Raw genomic sequence first — 16,154 nt, forward strand, 5'->3', positions numbered from 1 at the left:
AATAGATATCTCTTCACAGGCTAAGAAAAGCTGACTCTAATCATCTTTTGTCTAAAGCCCTTTTTTGACCAGCAAGACCAAGAGCAGAAAAAGGGAACAAGTCCACACAGGTGTCCTGGTGACAGTATCAGTTCACCCTTCTGCCCTTTGAGAATCCATTCAAATTTCCAACATAGAAAAATAAAATCGAAACCACAGTGGATCTAATTTAATAAAAGTCTAGGAGACAGGAACAAAGAATGCAGGTCATTTAAAATTTCCTGGCCTGTGTCTGGCAAAAGAAGTGAGACCATTAATAGACTAGTATTATGTCTACCCAGTGTTGGGGAGTTTTTTTTTAAGACAAAACTATTAATTTTCCCACATTAAAAATATGATAGATGTCTATTATATAAAATGTGAAAAATAAAGTACTTAAGTAACATTTATTAAACGCTTTTTGTTGCTATACTGTAAAAAAAGATTCTCTCATCTTTTATATCACATAATTTCAGCATATATCATTTGGGTATTTTTTCCATAATGTGTATGTATATTTTGCTTTAAAATATGTATTATTTTTATATACACATATATATATTCAAAGCAGAATTGGGATCATACAAATGTACATCAAGTGGGGAAGAAAACAGGTTACAAAGTTGCATCATGAACATTTTCCATGTTGTTAAATGTTCTTTTAGAACATAATATTTAAAAACTGTAAACTGTATAGTGTTTTCTCACGTCTGTGTTATGGTTTGCCATTAATTTTTGGTTGGACACTTGTTATTTCAGTTGTTCCCTATTCTAAGTAAGACTACACTGAAAGAGTGGCTTACATATGAATTGGTGTATATCCAATTATATCATGAGATAAATTTTAAGGAGTAACTTGCTGATCATAGGGTATGGGCGCATTTTGAAGGCTTTTGGTGCACATCGACAAATCGTCCCCCAGAGGATTAGCCCAGTGGACCATCCCCCGACCATATAGAGTAAAGGTGTTCGTTTCCTCACACCCACATCACCTCTAGGTGTTAAATCTTGGGGCAGGGTTTCCGAAAGTGCTCTTCACCGTTTTTCCTTTCTTATTAGCAAGTGTGGAGTGGGTGAGTGTTGGTTGGAGTGATGGACCTATCAAGATAACGACGGTCTCTGAAGGACACAGGGTAGATTATAGACTGAGGATAACTGACGGCAGTTAGCTTGAGGCATCCACATTGTGGGTGGGGTCATCGTATGAAGCCCGGCTCTGTCCCTTTAGCATATCCTAACGGGGACCGCATTAGGTTAGAAGGCTTCCCCTGCTGCAAGGGACCCTTTGAGGGCACATGACTGGACCTCCTAAAGTCTGTGAGCTCACTGGCCACAGGCGAAAGGCTTTGTGGTGTCCAGAGCCTCATCAGAGTCTGAGCTGGGCCTGTAGCTGAGAAACAAGTTGAGACACACTGCCATGGAGTCTCGTCTTCCACATGAGTCCCCAGGAAGTTTGAGCTATTCAGTTGGACTACCGCCACAAATAGAAGGGATGGTGGCCACCACTGCTGCAACATGTAGAAGATGAAATGGATCCACTGCCCTGTCAGTGCCCCCATGAATTCCTGTGATTCCTGGGAATCTTTCTTCTTGCTCGTCAAGACCTGAAGGAAAGACAGTGTTTAAACCCAAGAAACTATTTTTACCAGGCAGCTTTTCACACCATCCGTGGTGTCAATAATTTAAGGTACAGTCTGGCTGTGGCTGCTTTCCTGAGTTATTACTGAGTTCAGGACCACAGATATTGTTACTATTGGGTCACTTCTTTGTTCCGTGAGGAAGCTGTGTCACGTCAATCACTGGCCTCCTAGGCCCAGGCACGAGAAAGTAGAGGCATCTATAAACCCATGCTTGCTCGTGGAAAGAGATGGCTGCCCTACCATTGATGGCAAGGGTATCTTTCATCTCTGGGAGCCCAGAGTGAGTACATGTTATCTCATATTGTTGTGAAACTATTTGAGCATCTTCTGTGTTAGCATTCTTTATTAGGATTTATTTAGATGCAAACTAGAGAGAAAACATGGTTTCTTCTTCTGGGAAGTCATTTACCTTATGTGGGAGATAAGCCAAAAACATATGAACCATGGTTTTGAGATGATGCTAGAATAGACTAGTTGGGATCAGTTGGAATTAATTCAGTTAAGTTTTGGGCAGAGGTGGGCTTGGTCAGTCGGGTATGGACACAACTTGGCAGAAGGAAAAGGGGAGGTGAAAAACACGTTGGGCCAATGTCATGTGCAGGTTGTCACCAGGCTGCAGTGAATAGGTGTGCTTAGCAAGGCTGCATTCCAGCTGGTCACGTGAGCTTGGCACGTATGGTGAAGCCCTACCTGTGATTCTCACAGCAGTTCTTGGAGGATGACAGAGGAGCTATAATGCCGTGTCTCCAGGACAAAACCCGAGTCCAGACAGTTCCTATAGCTTGGCTAAAGTGCATGGATAAGTCAGGGTCTCCTGGCTCTAGCGATTGGGGTTAGGATTTGAAAAGTTCATAGTGGCGATAATTACGTCAGCTTATCCTGGAGTTGTCAGAGTGGGAGACTTTAATCCCTCAACTTCTCTTTCCACAGAAACAGCAGCAAAAAGAGGCCCTCATTCTCTTCTTCAACAGAACAGCTGAAGCTAAAATCCCGTGTGTCATGTAAGTGGTCACCAAGTGTCGGCTTCTCTCTCTCTCACCTTTAAAAGAAACACCTGCTACCCTAGTCTGCCAGAGCAGTTTCACTGCCGTAAGAAGTGATCAGAGATTAGAATTACGGCTGCCTTGGGTATAAATTTGAGGGCGCCGGGCATCCCCCACAGGCATAAGTCGGCCTGTCACTGGAGCGCTGCCAGAACGTGCTTGCGGTCCCCGAGAGGTCCTGTCTTAACCCAGTGAGCTGGAGCAGCCCACTTACAAGGAGGGTGGGGTTGACCCAGACACTAAAGGGAGCTTTTCCTCTTACCTGGGAGAACGGTGGTCACTTGCCTGTAGGAAAAAATTAAGGGTTTCGTGGAAGACCAAGAAGGCTGCCTTAAGGGAATTCTCTGGTCTTCTCCAAAGACATGAAGTTTCAGCTATTATTTACCTACATAAAAAGGCAAATGACAAAGTTTGTTCAAAAGAGATGGGCAAGTAGCCATTGTCACAATTAGCTTTCCTTCCGCCTTATAAACTAAGGCTGAAGTAATAATTTCTGTTCTTAAAATTATTCACTGACTTGAAAAATCTCAATTGTCTGCCTTTCTGAAAGAAAGGAAAAACCCACTCATGTTCAAATATCACTGTGGTAGAACCTTGTAATTCTAATGACGTGCTATTTCCTACTTTTCTGTTATTTAACATTCATGTGAGGCTCTGGTGGGGTAACACTCCATGTGATTAAATTACAATGGAAATGTGTTTAGCGTGGGTTGGGTGGTGCCAGATTGGTTATGGGGACCAAGCCCTGTGGATAAATTGAGACACACACAGCCTACCCCACCCTCGCTCTCGGCCTCCAGGTCTCCCAGCCTCACCAACCCCTCCCTCTGCACCCTTCAATGTGGTAAGAAAGTGAGTTCACTGCATTATTCAAATCGAAGATTCTCCACAAAGACCACTGAATGTTGGCAAGCTCTCTGTCACCCCCCGGGCACTGCCCTTTTGTTTTATGATACTGTTACGAGACTAATGAACTCCAGATGTGGTTTTTGTGGCCTGGAAATTTATCTCAGAAACTAATCTGAATTGCCCCCACCGACCCATTTCTCATGAGCTGCTGAATAACAGATGGCAGTGGTCCTTTCTTTTCTCCCTCAGCTTGTGACCTACAAAATTCAGGGTCCATTGAGCGCTGGGCCCAGAACCACCAATTTAACCATTTTGCCACCTCATAAATAAACTTGAGTCGTACCTTGTCTTAGTCTGTTTAGGCTACTATAACAAAAATACCATAGACTGGGGGATCTAAACAACAAACGTTTATTTCGCACACTTCTGGAGGTTGGGAGGTCCACGATCAAGCTACCTGCAGATTCAGTGTCTGGTGAGGGTTCTCTTCTTGGCTTGCAGACAGCCGTCTTCTCGCTGTGTCCTCACATGGTGGAAGGAGCGAGGATGCTCTCTGGGATCTCTTTTATAACAGCACTAATCCCATTCATGACGGCTAGTCCCGAATTATTAGATCTCATGACCTAATCAACATATGAATTTTGGGGGGGGACACAGACCTCAGTCCATCACATACCTTATACCTACTTTTTCAGAATTCCACGATAGATTATATAGTGCTTTTATAGTTTCCAACAATTGTGACATCTGTTAACTCATTTCACATTTACAGTCTCTTTGTGAGATCAGTAGAATAAGTCATATTGGCCCCATTGTTAAAATGCAGAAACAGTAAATCTCACTTACATCTCTGGACCTCAGAGTCACACAGCTCGTAAGTAGAAATTGGGTTATAAATCTTAAAACCCCAATTTCCTCTGCTGGTTGTTTTTCTTCCCTTTTTTGCTGTTGTTTTCATTTGAATGGACTTCTTTCAATGTGAAGCCAAGGTCGGTGTGGGAGGCAAATATTTCCAGCGTGGTGGCTTAGGGATGCAGGGAAGGGCAGAGCAGCAAAGCCTTGTCTGAAATGGAGAAGGGAGAGAAGCGTTAGGAACATTGGGGCCTGCGGTGTTTATAAGCCAGCCAAGTTGATTTTATGGCCTTGTGACTTCTTGATGCTGTGGCAATAAACTTTTTTGCTTATATCATGGCAAATTTTATGTCTCTCAAACTAATTAAAGCAGATTCTGTTAGTACCAGCAATTCGCAAAATGAACTCAAATCCATACCGTAGTTGGCCGTAGTGTTGTTTAAAATAATTCTTGGATGTTTAGAGGACAGTCCACTTACCTTTCCATCACCTCCCTATAATAGGAGACTCTGAGATATGTCCTTCTCTGAGGAGGGCAATGCCTCTTCTCTGCCCAGACACACACACACACACCACACACGCACGCGCGCGCGCACACACACACAACAGGGATGGCCTCAGGCAGAGTGAGTGCTCCTTGTGTCCAAGGAAGCTCCCTTTCTCGCTGTCCGTGCGAGAGCAGTGACCTGCACTGGGGCTGAGAGCCCTCTGCAAGGTCTGCTGACTGGGTGGCTCTCCTCCCTATAGTTCCCAGGGGTAGCTGCCTTCCTTTAAGGCCTTGGCTGAAGATAAGACTTTTCTTGGGAAGTCAAGAAAAAACACAGTGGATAGAGGAGAGAAGTAAACTAACAGGACAATGAAGACCAAGAAAATAAAGTCCTTCACCCCATATTCCTTTGCCTCGGAAAAGAATTCGCTTACCACTGACTTAACTGCTGGCCCTGTGGTTTGCAGTGTAGTGTGGGAGGGAGCTGGAGAGCTTTCGCTGACCATCTCTTCTATATTATTACTTTTGTCTCAATATTATACTTCCAGAAATTTGATTACTGTCAAGAAATCCCTTAATCCCCTCCCTAGGCATTTTCAGATCTGTAGGCGACACTTCGGTTTGCATTGAAAACACATTATAATGACAGTAGCAGCCCACGTACAAACTGTTAATTATCTTCTGTGATCCCAGGTAATAAAAATGTTTCAGTAACATATCAGAGACACATAAAACATAAGAATACCTCGATTTATTTGTGTATGGGAGTCGACTAGAAAGTACAGAAGAACTCTTTCTGTTCGTGACAGAAGATGGCTTCTCCACAGCTCCTAATTTTGCTTCTTCTGGTCAAGTGACCTGGCGTGAGGGAGAGGGGGAGAAGTCGGCCCCAGAGAAGGGCGGGGATGGGTTGGGGAAGGCAGGTACCCTGAAGATGACTGCTACAGATGTAGGCAGTTTTCAGTAATTAACCTCAACTGGTTGAGTAGATGCCTAATTTATTGTGTTGTCATTGTCGAATGCAGTGAATATATCCTGGACCTACTGGAAAGTGGAAGAGAGAAGTTTCTAGTGTTTGCACACCATAAGGTGGTTCTGGATGCAGTTACTAAGGAGCTTGAGAGAAAGGTAAGCTCCCTTTGAAATTCAACACAGGATGCTTTTATTATCTGTGTGTCGGCTGCTAAGTTGTTCTGAGCAGGCTGAGATCAGACCTGAGCCAAGAAGTGAGATTGGGTTTCCTGAAGCATTGCTGAAGACTCTCTGAAGGATTCTTGCTTATAGAACCATGGTGAGGCCAAAATATTTTCTTAGCAGTGTCATTTAGCTTCCTCCATGCTCCGTCCAGATATCCCTGGAGTCTTGGTCAGGAGCATCTCCCAGTGGGTCTTCTATTATTCTGTGTAAATAATTACAAAGTGGTCGAGAGAGGAGGTGGCAAAAATCATTGTCTTGTGTGGGGACAAGTATTTGTGTGAATATCCTCCTCTCTTCTTCCTTTTGTTCCTCTTCGTTACTGTCAAAGTGGCTTTATTAATGGTACATGGCAGTGCGCACACTTCAGTACAATTTTATGGCTCTCGTTAAATTGAGTGAAAAATATCTAGAAGGATTTCCAAGGATGTTCATTAAAACTAAACACATCGTATTTTCACCTCCCTTTCAATTTGTGGTTAAATTTAGGACCATAAATTTCCTTTTTTCTTCCTGCATCTTTTATTACACTTATGTAATATTTCAAACATACAGATGATTACAGAGAAGTACCCAGCAAACACCTATGTGGCCCCCACCTAGATTTAATAAATGAAATCTTTTGCTGTATTTATTTCAAAGTTTATTTTTTAAGTAATGTAATACTTAGGCCTCCTCAGTGGTCCTCTAATTCATTCCCCTTCCTTCCTCCCCAGAGATAACCACTATCCTGAATCCTTCCCCTCCGTATTGTCATGCTTTACTCTAGAAGTGTGTATCTTTAAACAATATATAGTCTCTTTTTGTATATTTTTTAATTTACACGAATGGTAGCATAGTGGAAGCATCCTGCAGTCTACTTTTTTGCTCAACATTATTTTTAAGATTTCTCCATACAGTGTTATATGTGTAGTTCATTCACAGTAACTGCTGAGTGGTCTCTCATTGGATGACCGTATCGCAGTTTATCCATTCTCCTGCTAATGGACATTGAATTTTATTTACAGTTTTTGCTGTCATGTGATTATTTTTGCATGTGTGTGTGTACATATGTAAGTATGCCGTGTGTGTGCTTGGGCATATCCATGCATGATCGTGCATGATCGTTGGATAGGCTCATCTTCAGCTCTACTAGGTATTGTCAAATTGTTCTCCAGGGTGGTTATTCAAATTTATAATCCCACTAGCAGCATTTGGGAATTCCTGCTGTTCTATGTGCTCATCAACACTTAGTATTATCAGACTTTTTACTTTTGCCAATGAAGTCTCATTCATTCTTATTTTAATTTGCATTTCCCCGACTACCAGTAAAAGGTGTATCCTTTTATGTGTTTGTTGCTCATTTCAGGCTCTCTTCTGTGAGTATTCTGCTTGTTTTTCTGGGGAATTGTTTGTCTTTTTTTTATTGATTGATTTGGAAATATTCGTTAAAAACTCTGGATATTAATCCTTTATCAGTTATGTTTTTATCTTTTTACTTTGTTTCTATTGAACAGAAGTTTTAAATTTTTATCTTAAATTTTTAAATATATTTTGTTTATTAATTTTTTCCTATATAGTTTTTAATTTTTATGACCAGTTTAAGAAATCTTTCCCTACCTGAGGTCATAAAGATTTTCTCCTGTATTTTTTTTTCTGAAAATTTTAGAGGTGGACCATTAACCCACTTGGATTTGAATTTTATATATAATGTGATGCAGAAAGCCAGCCAATGGAATTAAAAGCTATAATCCCTGGAAAGGAAAAATTAGAGCTGTTACTATTTTCAAGAAATTCAAAACAATTAATTAGAAAACTATTAGAATGCATAAGAGTTTCGTAGGATGCCTGGATTCCAAATAAATACGCTAAAGTAAATTGCTTTTTTAATGTTCTAGCTGTAAGTAATTAATTAATGTAATGGGAAAAAGATAAGTTCACAGCAGCAAAAAACTTAAAGTACCTAATAATAATCTCACCAAGCAGAGTGTAGAAACTGATGAAGACTTGGAGAGACTTGTGCCGTACTCCTCTGAATAGGATAAAAGGTATAAAAATGCCCGTCCTTCCCAAATTAACGTGTAGGTTTCATTCAATCCTAATAAAAATTCCAGTTGGATTTTTTTAAGGGAACTTGATACTGTTATTCTAAAGAACATCTCAAAAAATAAGCAGGAGAGGTATCTAAGACAACTTTGAAAAGGAAGGGCAAGACTGATAGACTTGTCCCTCCAGATATTAAAATCTCTTATAAAACTCAGTTGTGGGGCCGGCCTGGTGGCGCAGTGGTTAGGTGCGCCCACTCCGCTTCGGTGGCCTGGGGTTTGCAGGTTCGGATCCCGGGCACGCAGCGAAGCACCGCTTGTCAAGCCATGCTGTGGCGGTGTCCCATATAAAGTGGAGGAAGATGGGCACAGATGTTAGCTCAGGGCCAGTCTTCCTCAGCAAAGAAGAGGAGGATTGGCATCGGATGTTAGCTCAGGGCTGGTCTTCCTCACACACACACACAAAAAAACTCAGTTGTTCTGGTCTGAGAATTGGTGGCCAGATGGGCAGAATGAGGAGTAGTAGCCCTTTAGTGTAAATTAAAAACAAATATATGATCAAAGGTCATCACAAATCAGGTTTGACTTACTCAACAAGTAAAGTCTGGGTCATTGGGGGGGGAAAGTTAAATGGAACTTTGCTTCACTGTTTACTAGACTAAACTCCAGAAGAATCAAAGCTCCTTGAAATCGTAAAGTATTAGAGGAAAATACAGGTGAACATATAGCTGATTACTAGATGGAGGAATGACTTTCTAAGCATAAAAACAATGAAAGAAATTACAAAGGAAAAATTGATTCAGATTACCTAAAAAATGGATCCGTTCTGTCACACACATACACAATGGTTAAATCATGGTTCTTTTGCATATTTGGTACATTTTTTTTTGGCAAGGCCAAATGGCAGTAACTTAATGTGCACACTAATATTTCCAAGCTCCTCTGCTAGGAATTTATCCTAAGGAAATAACCAGACCAGTCAGAAAGATTACGTACAAGAATATTAGTCATGTTGTTATTTATGATGTTGAATAATTACAACCCTGAATGTTCATCAATAGGTATACCATTAAATAATAGTCCATTCAGACATAAAAAATAATGGTGTAGATCAGTGGTTCTTAACTTTGTGGAGATCACTGGATCCTTTAAGAACCTGAAATATCAAAAAATTCAACTTGGCTAGTAATCGAATGAATGAAAATTAAAACAAGATACTTTTTTTTAACGTATCAAATCAGCAGAGGTTTCAAAACGTGCGGTGCTCACTATTGATAACCGTGCAGTGAGCTGGACGTGCTCGTGCATTACTTATTGGAAAGCAATTTGGCCATTATATTGAGAGCCTTAAATTACATTTTTCTCTTTTACCATACAACCTTGATTTTTAGTAGTCTAAGGAAATAACCAAATATGGGCAAAGAACCATGAAGAGGTTTATTTTAACCCATCCTTTTTAAATTTTTTATTTTAATAGCTCTATTGAGGTGTAATTACCGTGCAGTAAACTGCACATATTTGAAGTGTACAGTTGGATGAGAATCAAATAGTGAACATATCCGTCAGCCCCAGAAATTTCCTTGTGCCCTTGGTAAACCCTCCTGTCTCTCCCCGCCCTCCCGTCTCCAGACCACCACTGATCTGCTCTCTGTCACTATAGATTAATTTGCATTGTTCAGAGCTTTATATAAATGTGGAATTATACAGTGTCTACTTTTTTTAATCTGATTTCTCTCAGCCTATTTTGAGATTCATACGTTATTGCATGTATCAGCAGTTCATTCCTTTTTATTGCTGAGTAATATCCCTTTGTGTGCCTACAACACAATTCTTTATTCACTAACCTGTTGGTGGATATTTGCGAACCCATCCTTTTTTTTTTTTTTTTTTGTGAGGAAGATTAGCCCTGAGCTAACATCTGTTGCCAATGCTCGTCTTTTTGCCGAGGAAGATTGGCCCTGGGCTAACATCCTTGCCCATTTTCCTCTACTTTATGTGGGACACCGCCACAGCATGGCCTGACAAGCAATGCGTCACTGCGCACCCAGGACCCGAACCTGCAGACCCCGGGCTGCAGAAGCGGAGCGCGCGCACTTAACTGCTACACCACCAGATCAGCGCCGCCAACCCATCCTTTTTTAGTGAAAATTAGAAATCCTCCAAGTGTGAAGAAATAGATGAATGGTTAAATTATACTATTGCTGATAGTGAAATAGTCGTTAAAAGTCATATTTTAGAAAACTTTTGAATAATTTAATTTACAATATCATGTTTATTGAAGAAAAGCAGGATATAAAACTTTTTATTTAAAAGACATATTTTATACATTGAGAAAAGAGAGGAAAAAATAGATTGGTAATATTACTGATATTTTTATTTTCCTTAAAATGTTTATTATTATAAAAAAATAAGTGCCCCTGAAAAAGAAAATAAGCTAAATTAAACATGCAGCCACCATATGACCCAGAGGTTGACTCCTGGGCGTTTCCCCAGAGGAATGAAAACTTGCATTGACACAGAAACCCGTACAAATGTTCGTGGCAGCTTTATCTGTAGTAGCCCAAAAACTGGAACCAGCCCAGATGTCCTTCAGCAGCTGGTGGGTAAACTGTGGTACATACATACCTCGGGGTGGGACTCGGCAGTAAAAAGGAATGAACCACCAATACATGCTGCCACTTGGATGAATCTCCAGGGAATGATGCTGAGTGAAAAAAAAAAAGCCCATCCGCAAAGGTCACACACTGTCTGACTCCATTTATGTAACATTCTTTAAACGAAACATTTTGGAAATGCAGGACAGATGAGTAGGGACTGGAAAGAGGCAGGGAAGGAGCAAGAGGGAGGTGGACGTGGTTATGAAAGGGCTAGAAAAGGATGCTGGTGGTGCTGGAACCGCTCTGTGGAGTGTCTGTGAAGGGGGATGCGTGAAACCCTATGTGGGTGATAAATTGATAACACACACACACACGAGGACAAGTGAAACTGGGGAGATCTGAGGAAGATCGGTGGATTGCGTCCAAGTCAGTATCCTGGTTGTGAAGTTATACTATGGTTTTACAAATTATTATCATTGGGGAAAACTGGGCAAAATGTACAAGGACTCTCTGTATTATTGCTTAAACTGCATGTGAATCTACAATTAACACAAATTTTAATTGAAAGAAAAGAAGCTCCGAAAGCAGGATCACTGACAAACTTGGTAGCCCCCCGTCCCGCCCTGGGTCTGAGCCAGAGTGGCAGCGCGGGTGTGTCAGGGAGCCCTGGCCCGCGCTCTCCCTGGCCCATGCTCTCCCTCCCTCGCCCCTGAACGGGAGCCCTGGCCCCTGTTCTCCCTCCCCACCCCTGTCCGGGAGCCCTGGCCCACGCTCTCCCTGGCCCATGCTCTCCCTCCCCGCCCCTGAACGGGAGCCCTGGCCCACGCTCTCCCTCCCTCGCCCCTGTCCGGGAACCCTGGCCCCTGTTCTCCCTCCCCGCCCCTGTCCGGGAGCCCTGGCCCGCGCTCTCCCTGGCCCATGCTCTCCATCCCTCGCCCCTGAACGGGAGCCCTGGCCCCTATTCTCCCTCCCCGCCCCTGTCCGGGAGCCCTGGCCCACGCTCTCCCTGGCCCATGCTCTCCCTCGCTTGCCCCTGAACGGGAGCCCTGGCCCACGCTCTCCCTGGCCCCTGCTCTCCCTCCCTCGCCCCTGAATGGGAGCCCTGGCCCATTCTCTCCCTCCCTCGCCCCTGTCCGGGAGCCCTGGCCCACGCTCTCTCTCCCTCGCCCCTGTCTGGGAACCCTGGCCCCTGTTCTCCCTCCCCGCCCCTGTCCGGGAGCCCTGGCCCACACTCTGCCTGGCCCATGCTCTCCCTCCCTCGCCCCTGTCCGGGAGCCCTGGCCCACGCTCTCCCTGGCCCACGCTCTCCCTCCCCGCCCCTGTCCGGGAGCCCTGGCCCACGCTCTCCCTCCCTCACCCCTGTCCCGGAGCCCTGGCCCACGCTCTCCCTCCCCTGCCCCTGAACTGGAGCCCTGGCCCGTGCTCTCCCTCCCTGCCCCTGTCCGGGAGCCCTGGCCCACGCTCTCCCTGGCCCAGGCTCTCCCTCCCTCGCCCCTGTCCCGGAGCCCTGGCCCACGCTCTCCCTCCCTCGCCCCTGCCCCTGCAGCAGGTGCAGCACATCCGCATCGACGGCTCCACCTCCTCGGCCGACCGCGAGGCCCTGTGCCAGGAGTTCCAGCTGACCGAGAGGCACGCCGTGGCTGTGCTGTCCATCACCGCCGCCAACATGGGCCTCACCTTCTCCTCGGCGGATCTGGTGGTATTCGCAGAGCTGTTTTGGAACCCAGGGGTAAGGGTCGGGGACTTGAATTCCCGGGCGTGCCTACGGCTGCAGGGAGGAAGGAGCTGGTGTCAGTCGGGGAGACAGGGTTTCGGCAAGCTGTCCCTAGTGCCGGTTTCCTCTTCTGTTAGGCCTCATAAACATGTGTGTACTTCCCACATGTCAGTCTTCACAAAGACCTACTAACTAGTAAGGTTATCACCTCCATCTCATCAGTGGGAAAATCGAAATTTTAAAGACGAGAAGGAATCTTAGACTTCTCTCTCTCTGAGGAAATTGGGGCACAGACAGCTCAAATGCGTAGCTGTCCCCAAAGGGGAGCGTGTGGCAGCAGCAGGGGCAGCCCAGGCCTTCCAGCCGGGGCCCCTTTTATTAACCATCCCTGTGAGCTGCCTTGGCTGATGGGGCCAAACACAGCGACCGCGTGGTGTCCCCTGAGCAAGGTCCTTGTATCTATTAGCCTTACCTGATCAGCTGAGGGCTCTGACAGCAGATAGAAGATGTCTGTTTGGACTCATAACATTTTCTCCTGAGCTCCAGAAAGAGGTTATTTCCCTTCTGGTATTCTGACATAGTGTCCCTCTCACTGGCCACATCGGTGAGTGCTCTAATGATGGGTGGACTTCAAGGTTGAAGGCATTTTATAATAGAAACAAGTCTCTTGGTTTTCCTTATTTATTGTGGGGCTTGCCACCATATTGAAAAAACAGTGTACCCCCTAATCATATATGGCCTCTCCCTTGGGTGTGATGTTTATCTATTTAGAAGATAATTTTATTCCACGGAGAGAAGAATGGGAGTGAGCCAGGTTTCCTTCATTTGCCCTCCATCGCAGCCTGATGGCAGGGCTGAGGCTCGCTCTGCATTCGCAGTACCTACACCAGGCCCGGCACTGGAGGGCCACCCACGGCCGTCCAGCTGCAGATTTAGTTCCCCGACCAGCATTTCGTTTGGTTCCCTCTTTTGTCAAATGACAGGTCCTTGTACCTAGAGGCTCGTGGGCCTGCTGGCGCGTGGCACGGCAGTGAAGAGCTTTGAGGAGGAAGGGTTGAGGTGGGGTCGGGGGCAGGGGGTTGCCCGCGGTGGTGGGCTGAGCCGCTTCGGGCCCTGACCTATGTGCATGCTGATCCCTGGCCGCACAGGTGCTGATCCAGGCTGAGGACCGGGTGCACCGCATTGGACAGTCGAGATCCGTGGGCATCCACTACCTCGTGGCGAGAGGCACCGCTGACGACTACCTTTGGTACGGCCGGCCGCTGGCCCAGCAGTGGGGGTTGAGCAGCAGTTGACACCGATGCCATGTTTCCCGTGCTCCTTACGTGCTTCTGCTTTTGCTAAGGTCTTCGGGGACCCAAACAGAAGACCTGTTAGTAATGCCCCTCCCTGCCCCCACCCCGCATTGTGACCACGTTTGGCCTCCTTCACAGCACTCACTGGTGGCTTGCAGCGCCCATGAGGACATCTTGTAGGAATAAGGGGATGTGCTCCTTGCCCACTGGTCTGAGACAAGGGAAGGAAACTGATTGTGGTGCAATGCAGATGGAATTTCATTTTTGAAACACCATATTCCCAGCCATGAAGGCACTTGTTGAGACAGGGTGACGCCCACTGTGCCCCTTTATGTCGTGCACTGGTATGATAAGGCCACATCTTAGAATGGTGGATCTTGCAATGCTGCCGCTGGGGCATCGGGAGAAAGTGGCTCACCCGGGGCCGTGTAGGGTTCATTAGCAGAGCTGGGGCAAAATTTCCAACCCTGGGGGTTCATGTCTGTTACCTAAGCAAAAAATCCCAAAATGCTCCTTCCCAATCCCGTTTCCCTTTCCTGATAGGAAGTTTCTTGATTCTCTCATTAGTTTCCACTGCTTGTCTCTGTTCCCAGGCTTATGACTAAGGGGTCCTCCCTTTGCACATGTGCAGATTTCCCCCCTTCCCTCTCTTTGTGTAGTGGATTTGTTAATTGGGTGGCTCCTAACGACACCAGGTTCAAGATTTTGTTGTCATGAGGTAGACTTTATATCCTACACATCTTCCAGTAGAGAGAATTTTGAACTTGATAATATTGAGCCCTAACTTTGTTGGCTTACCTTGGAGAGGGGGCATTATTTCAGGATGGGCATTTGTGCCTCGAGAGATGCGAGGATATGAAACATTAAGCGTGTCACAGTCCCATGAGGAGGGTGGCCTCATTTTAATCAGTCTTCTGGTTCTGTGCAGGTTGTATTCACTGCAGCTCATTTCTCCCCAACAGGCCTATGATTCAAGAGAAGATTAAAATTCTGGGTGAAGCCGGGCTTTCTGAGACCAATTTTTCAGAAATGACAGAAGCCACTGATTACCTCTACAAGGTAACACCGGCACCGGGCTCCTCACCACTGGCGGGGAGGGAGACCTTGAGCTGTCTGCCCAGCCCTGAGGTCTTGAGCGGGAAGGTGTGAATCACTCCTGGGCCACCCTCCCCAGCCCAGGAGTTGAAAAGGATGGCCTGCAATCATTCTCAGTTCAACTCATATGTACATTTCCTTCACGGAGCATTGATGGCATTAACTCCTACTGCTTGTGACATGCCCTTGTAGATTCTCATAAAACCAGGGCTTTCAAATGCTGCCTTTTCCATCAGGGCATTAGGCGCTGACAGAAACTCCCCATGGCAACTTTTGAGTTGTTGCAAAAAGTACATAGCAACACCACACAGCAGAGCTGCCACAGGAACACGTACTGAGCACAGAATGAGAGTGTTTAGCGTGGGGTGTTGTTTTTAGATAACGTATTGTCCCCTCTGTCATTGCATTTTATTCTGTGTCTCCCCATTTTATAGAGGGGTGACTGAGACATGCAGACCAGTAAGACTTGCCCAAAGTCACAGGTCATGTGAAGCCAGCCCAAAGTAAAAGGCTTCCTAACCCGGCCCAGCATTCCTTCTGTGACAGCCCCTCTTGTCGTGGGGAGTGAGAAGCCACTGAACATCCTTCATGACTTGGTGGGCCTTGTCAGAGGTGCTGGGAGGAAGGCTCGTTTGCCTCTGGAGAGGATGACCGGGGCCCAGCAAGTCTGCCCTGGCCTCGCGCTCCGGCCCAATTGCTGCCACGGCCTCTTCCTCCTCCATTCCCGTGAAGCTCAATGGAGAGGAGCAGGAAACACAGGAGAGCTCAGGTAGTTGACAAGGGAGGTGAATCTTGGGAGGTACTGCCTGCCGGAGGTGACTCCTGAGTGAATGCTTCTAACACGAGCTTGGACAGAGGTCTGAGCCTCGCACAGAAAGGCGGCCTGTGGTAGCTTGTTGGGAACCCGAGGTGCCTGCTCCTTCCTGCGGAATTGCTGAGCATCAGAAGCTGAGTTAAATTAACAGAATCTTGTAGGTGACAAGACCTAAGAGTCTGAGGATTCCATCTTTCACTCAAATTTACTTAGCAACTAAATCCTTTCTTCCAAACGTAATTATTGGAACAAATAAGACTCTGAGATCATATTTTTAAATGTAGAGTATAAATTATCCTTATAGATGTAAACAGTTAATAAGCCAATTTTAAAATAACCTTATTTTTTAAGATTTTTAAAGAACTCTCTAATTCAGTTGAATGGTAAATATTTTAACAGAGCCTTGGTTATTATATGCCCTTCGAAAAGAAAGAGCCTTATTTTTAAGGGATTCTCAACCAGTGACAATAAATTTATTTATAACTGATTCATTCATACTGGCCTTGCCCTCAGTTACTCTGAATTAGTTAAG

The 16,154-nt window shown here is 45.2% G+C and overlaps 1 protein-coding gene across 2 annotated transcripts in view; it reads left to right on the forward strand.

Moving 5' to 3' along the window:
- The window catches only part of SMARCAL1 (SWI/SNF related, matrix associated, actin dependent regulator of chromatin, subfamily a like 1), a 63,048-nt gene that overhangs the window by 44,436 nt on the left and 2,458 nt on the right, over positions 1-16,154 (forward strand). For both annotated transcript variants that reach the window (XM_058532960.1, XM_058532962.1), the window contains exons 13-17: positions 2,589-2,659; positions 5,915-6,017; positions 12,251-12,433; positions 13,567-13,667; positions 14,676-14,772. In XM_058532960.1, coding sequence (XP_058388943.1) covers positions 2,589-2,659; positions 5,915-6,017; positions 12,251-12,433; positions 13,567-13,667; positions 14,676-14,772 — 555 coding nt within the window. The remainder of the gene's footprint in view (positions 1-2,588; positions 2,660-5,914; positions 6,018-12,250; positions 12,434-13,566; positions 13,668-14,675; positions 14,773-16,154) is intronic.

Source organism: Diceros bicornis, chromosome 37 (assembly GCF_020826845.1).
Source record: "Diceros bicornis minor isolate mBicDic1 chromosome 37, mDicBic1.mat.cur, whole genome shotgun sequence".
NCBI classification, from domain to species: Eukaryota; Metazoa; Chordata; class Mammalia; order Perissodactyla; family Rhinocerotidae; genus Diceros; species Diceros bicornis.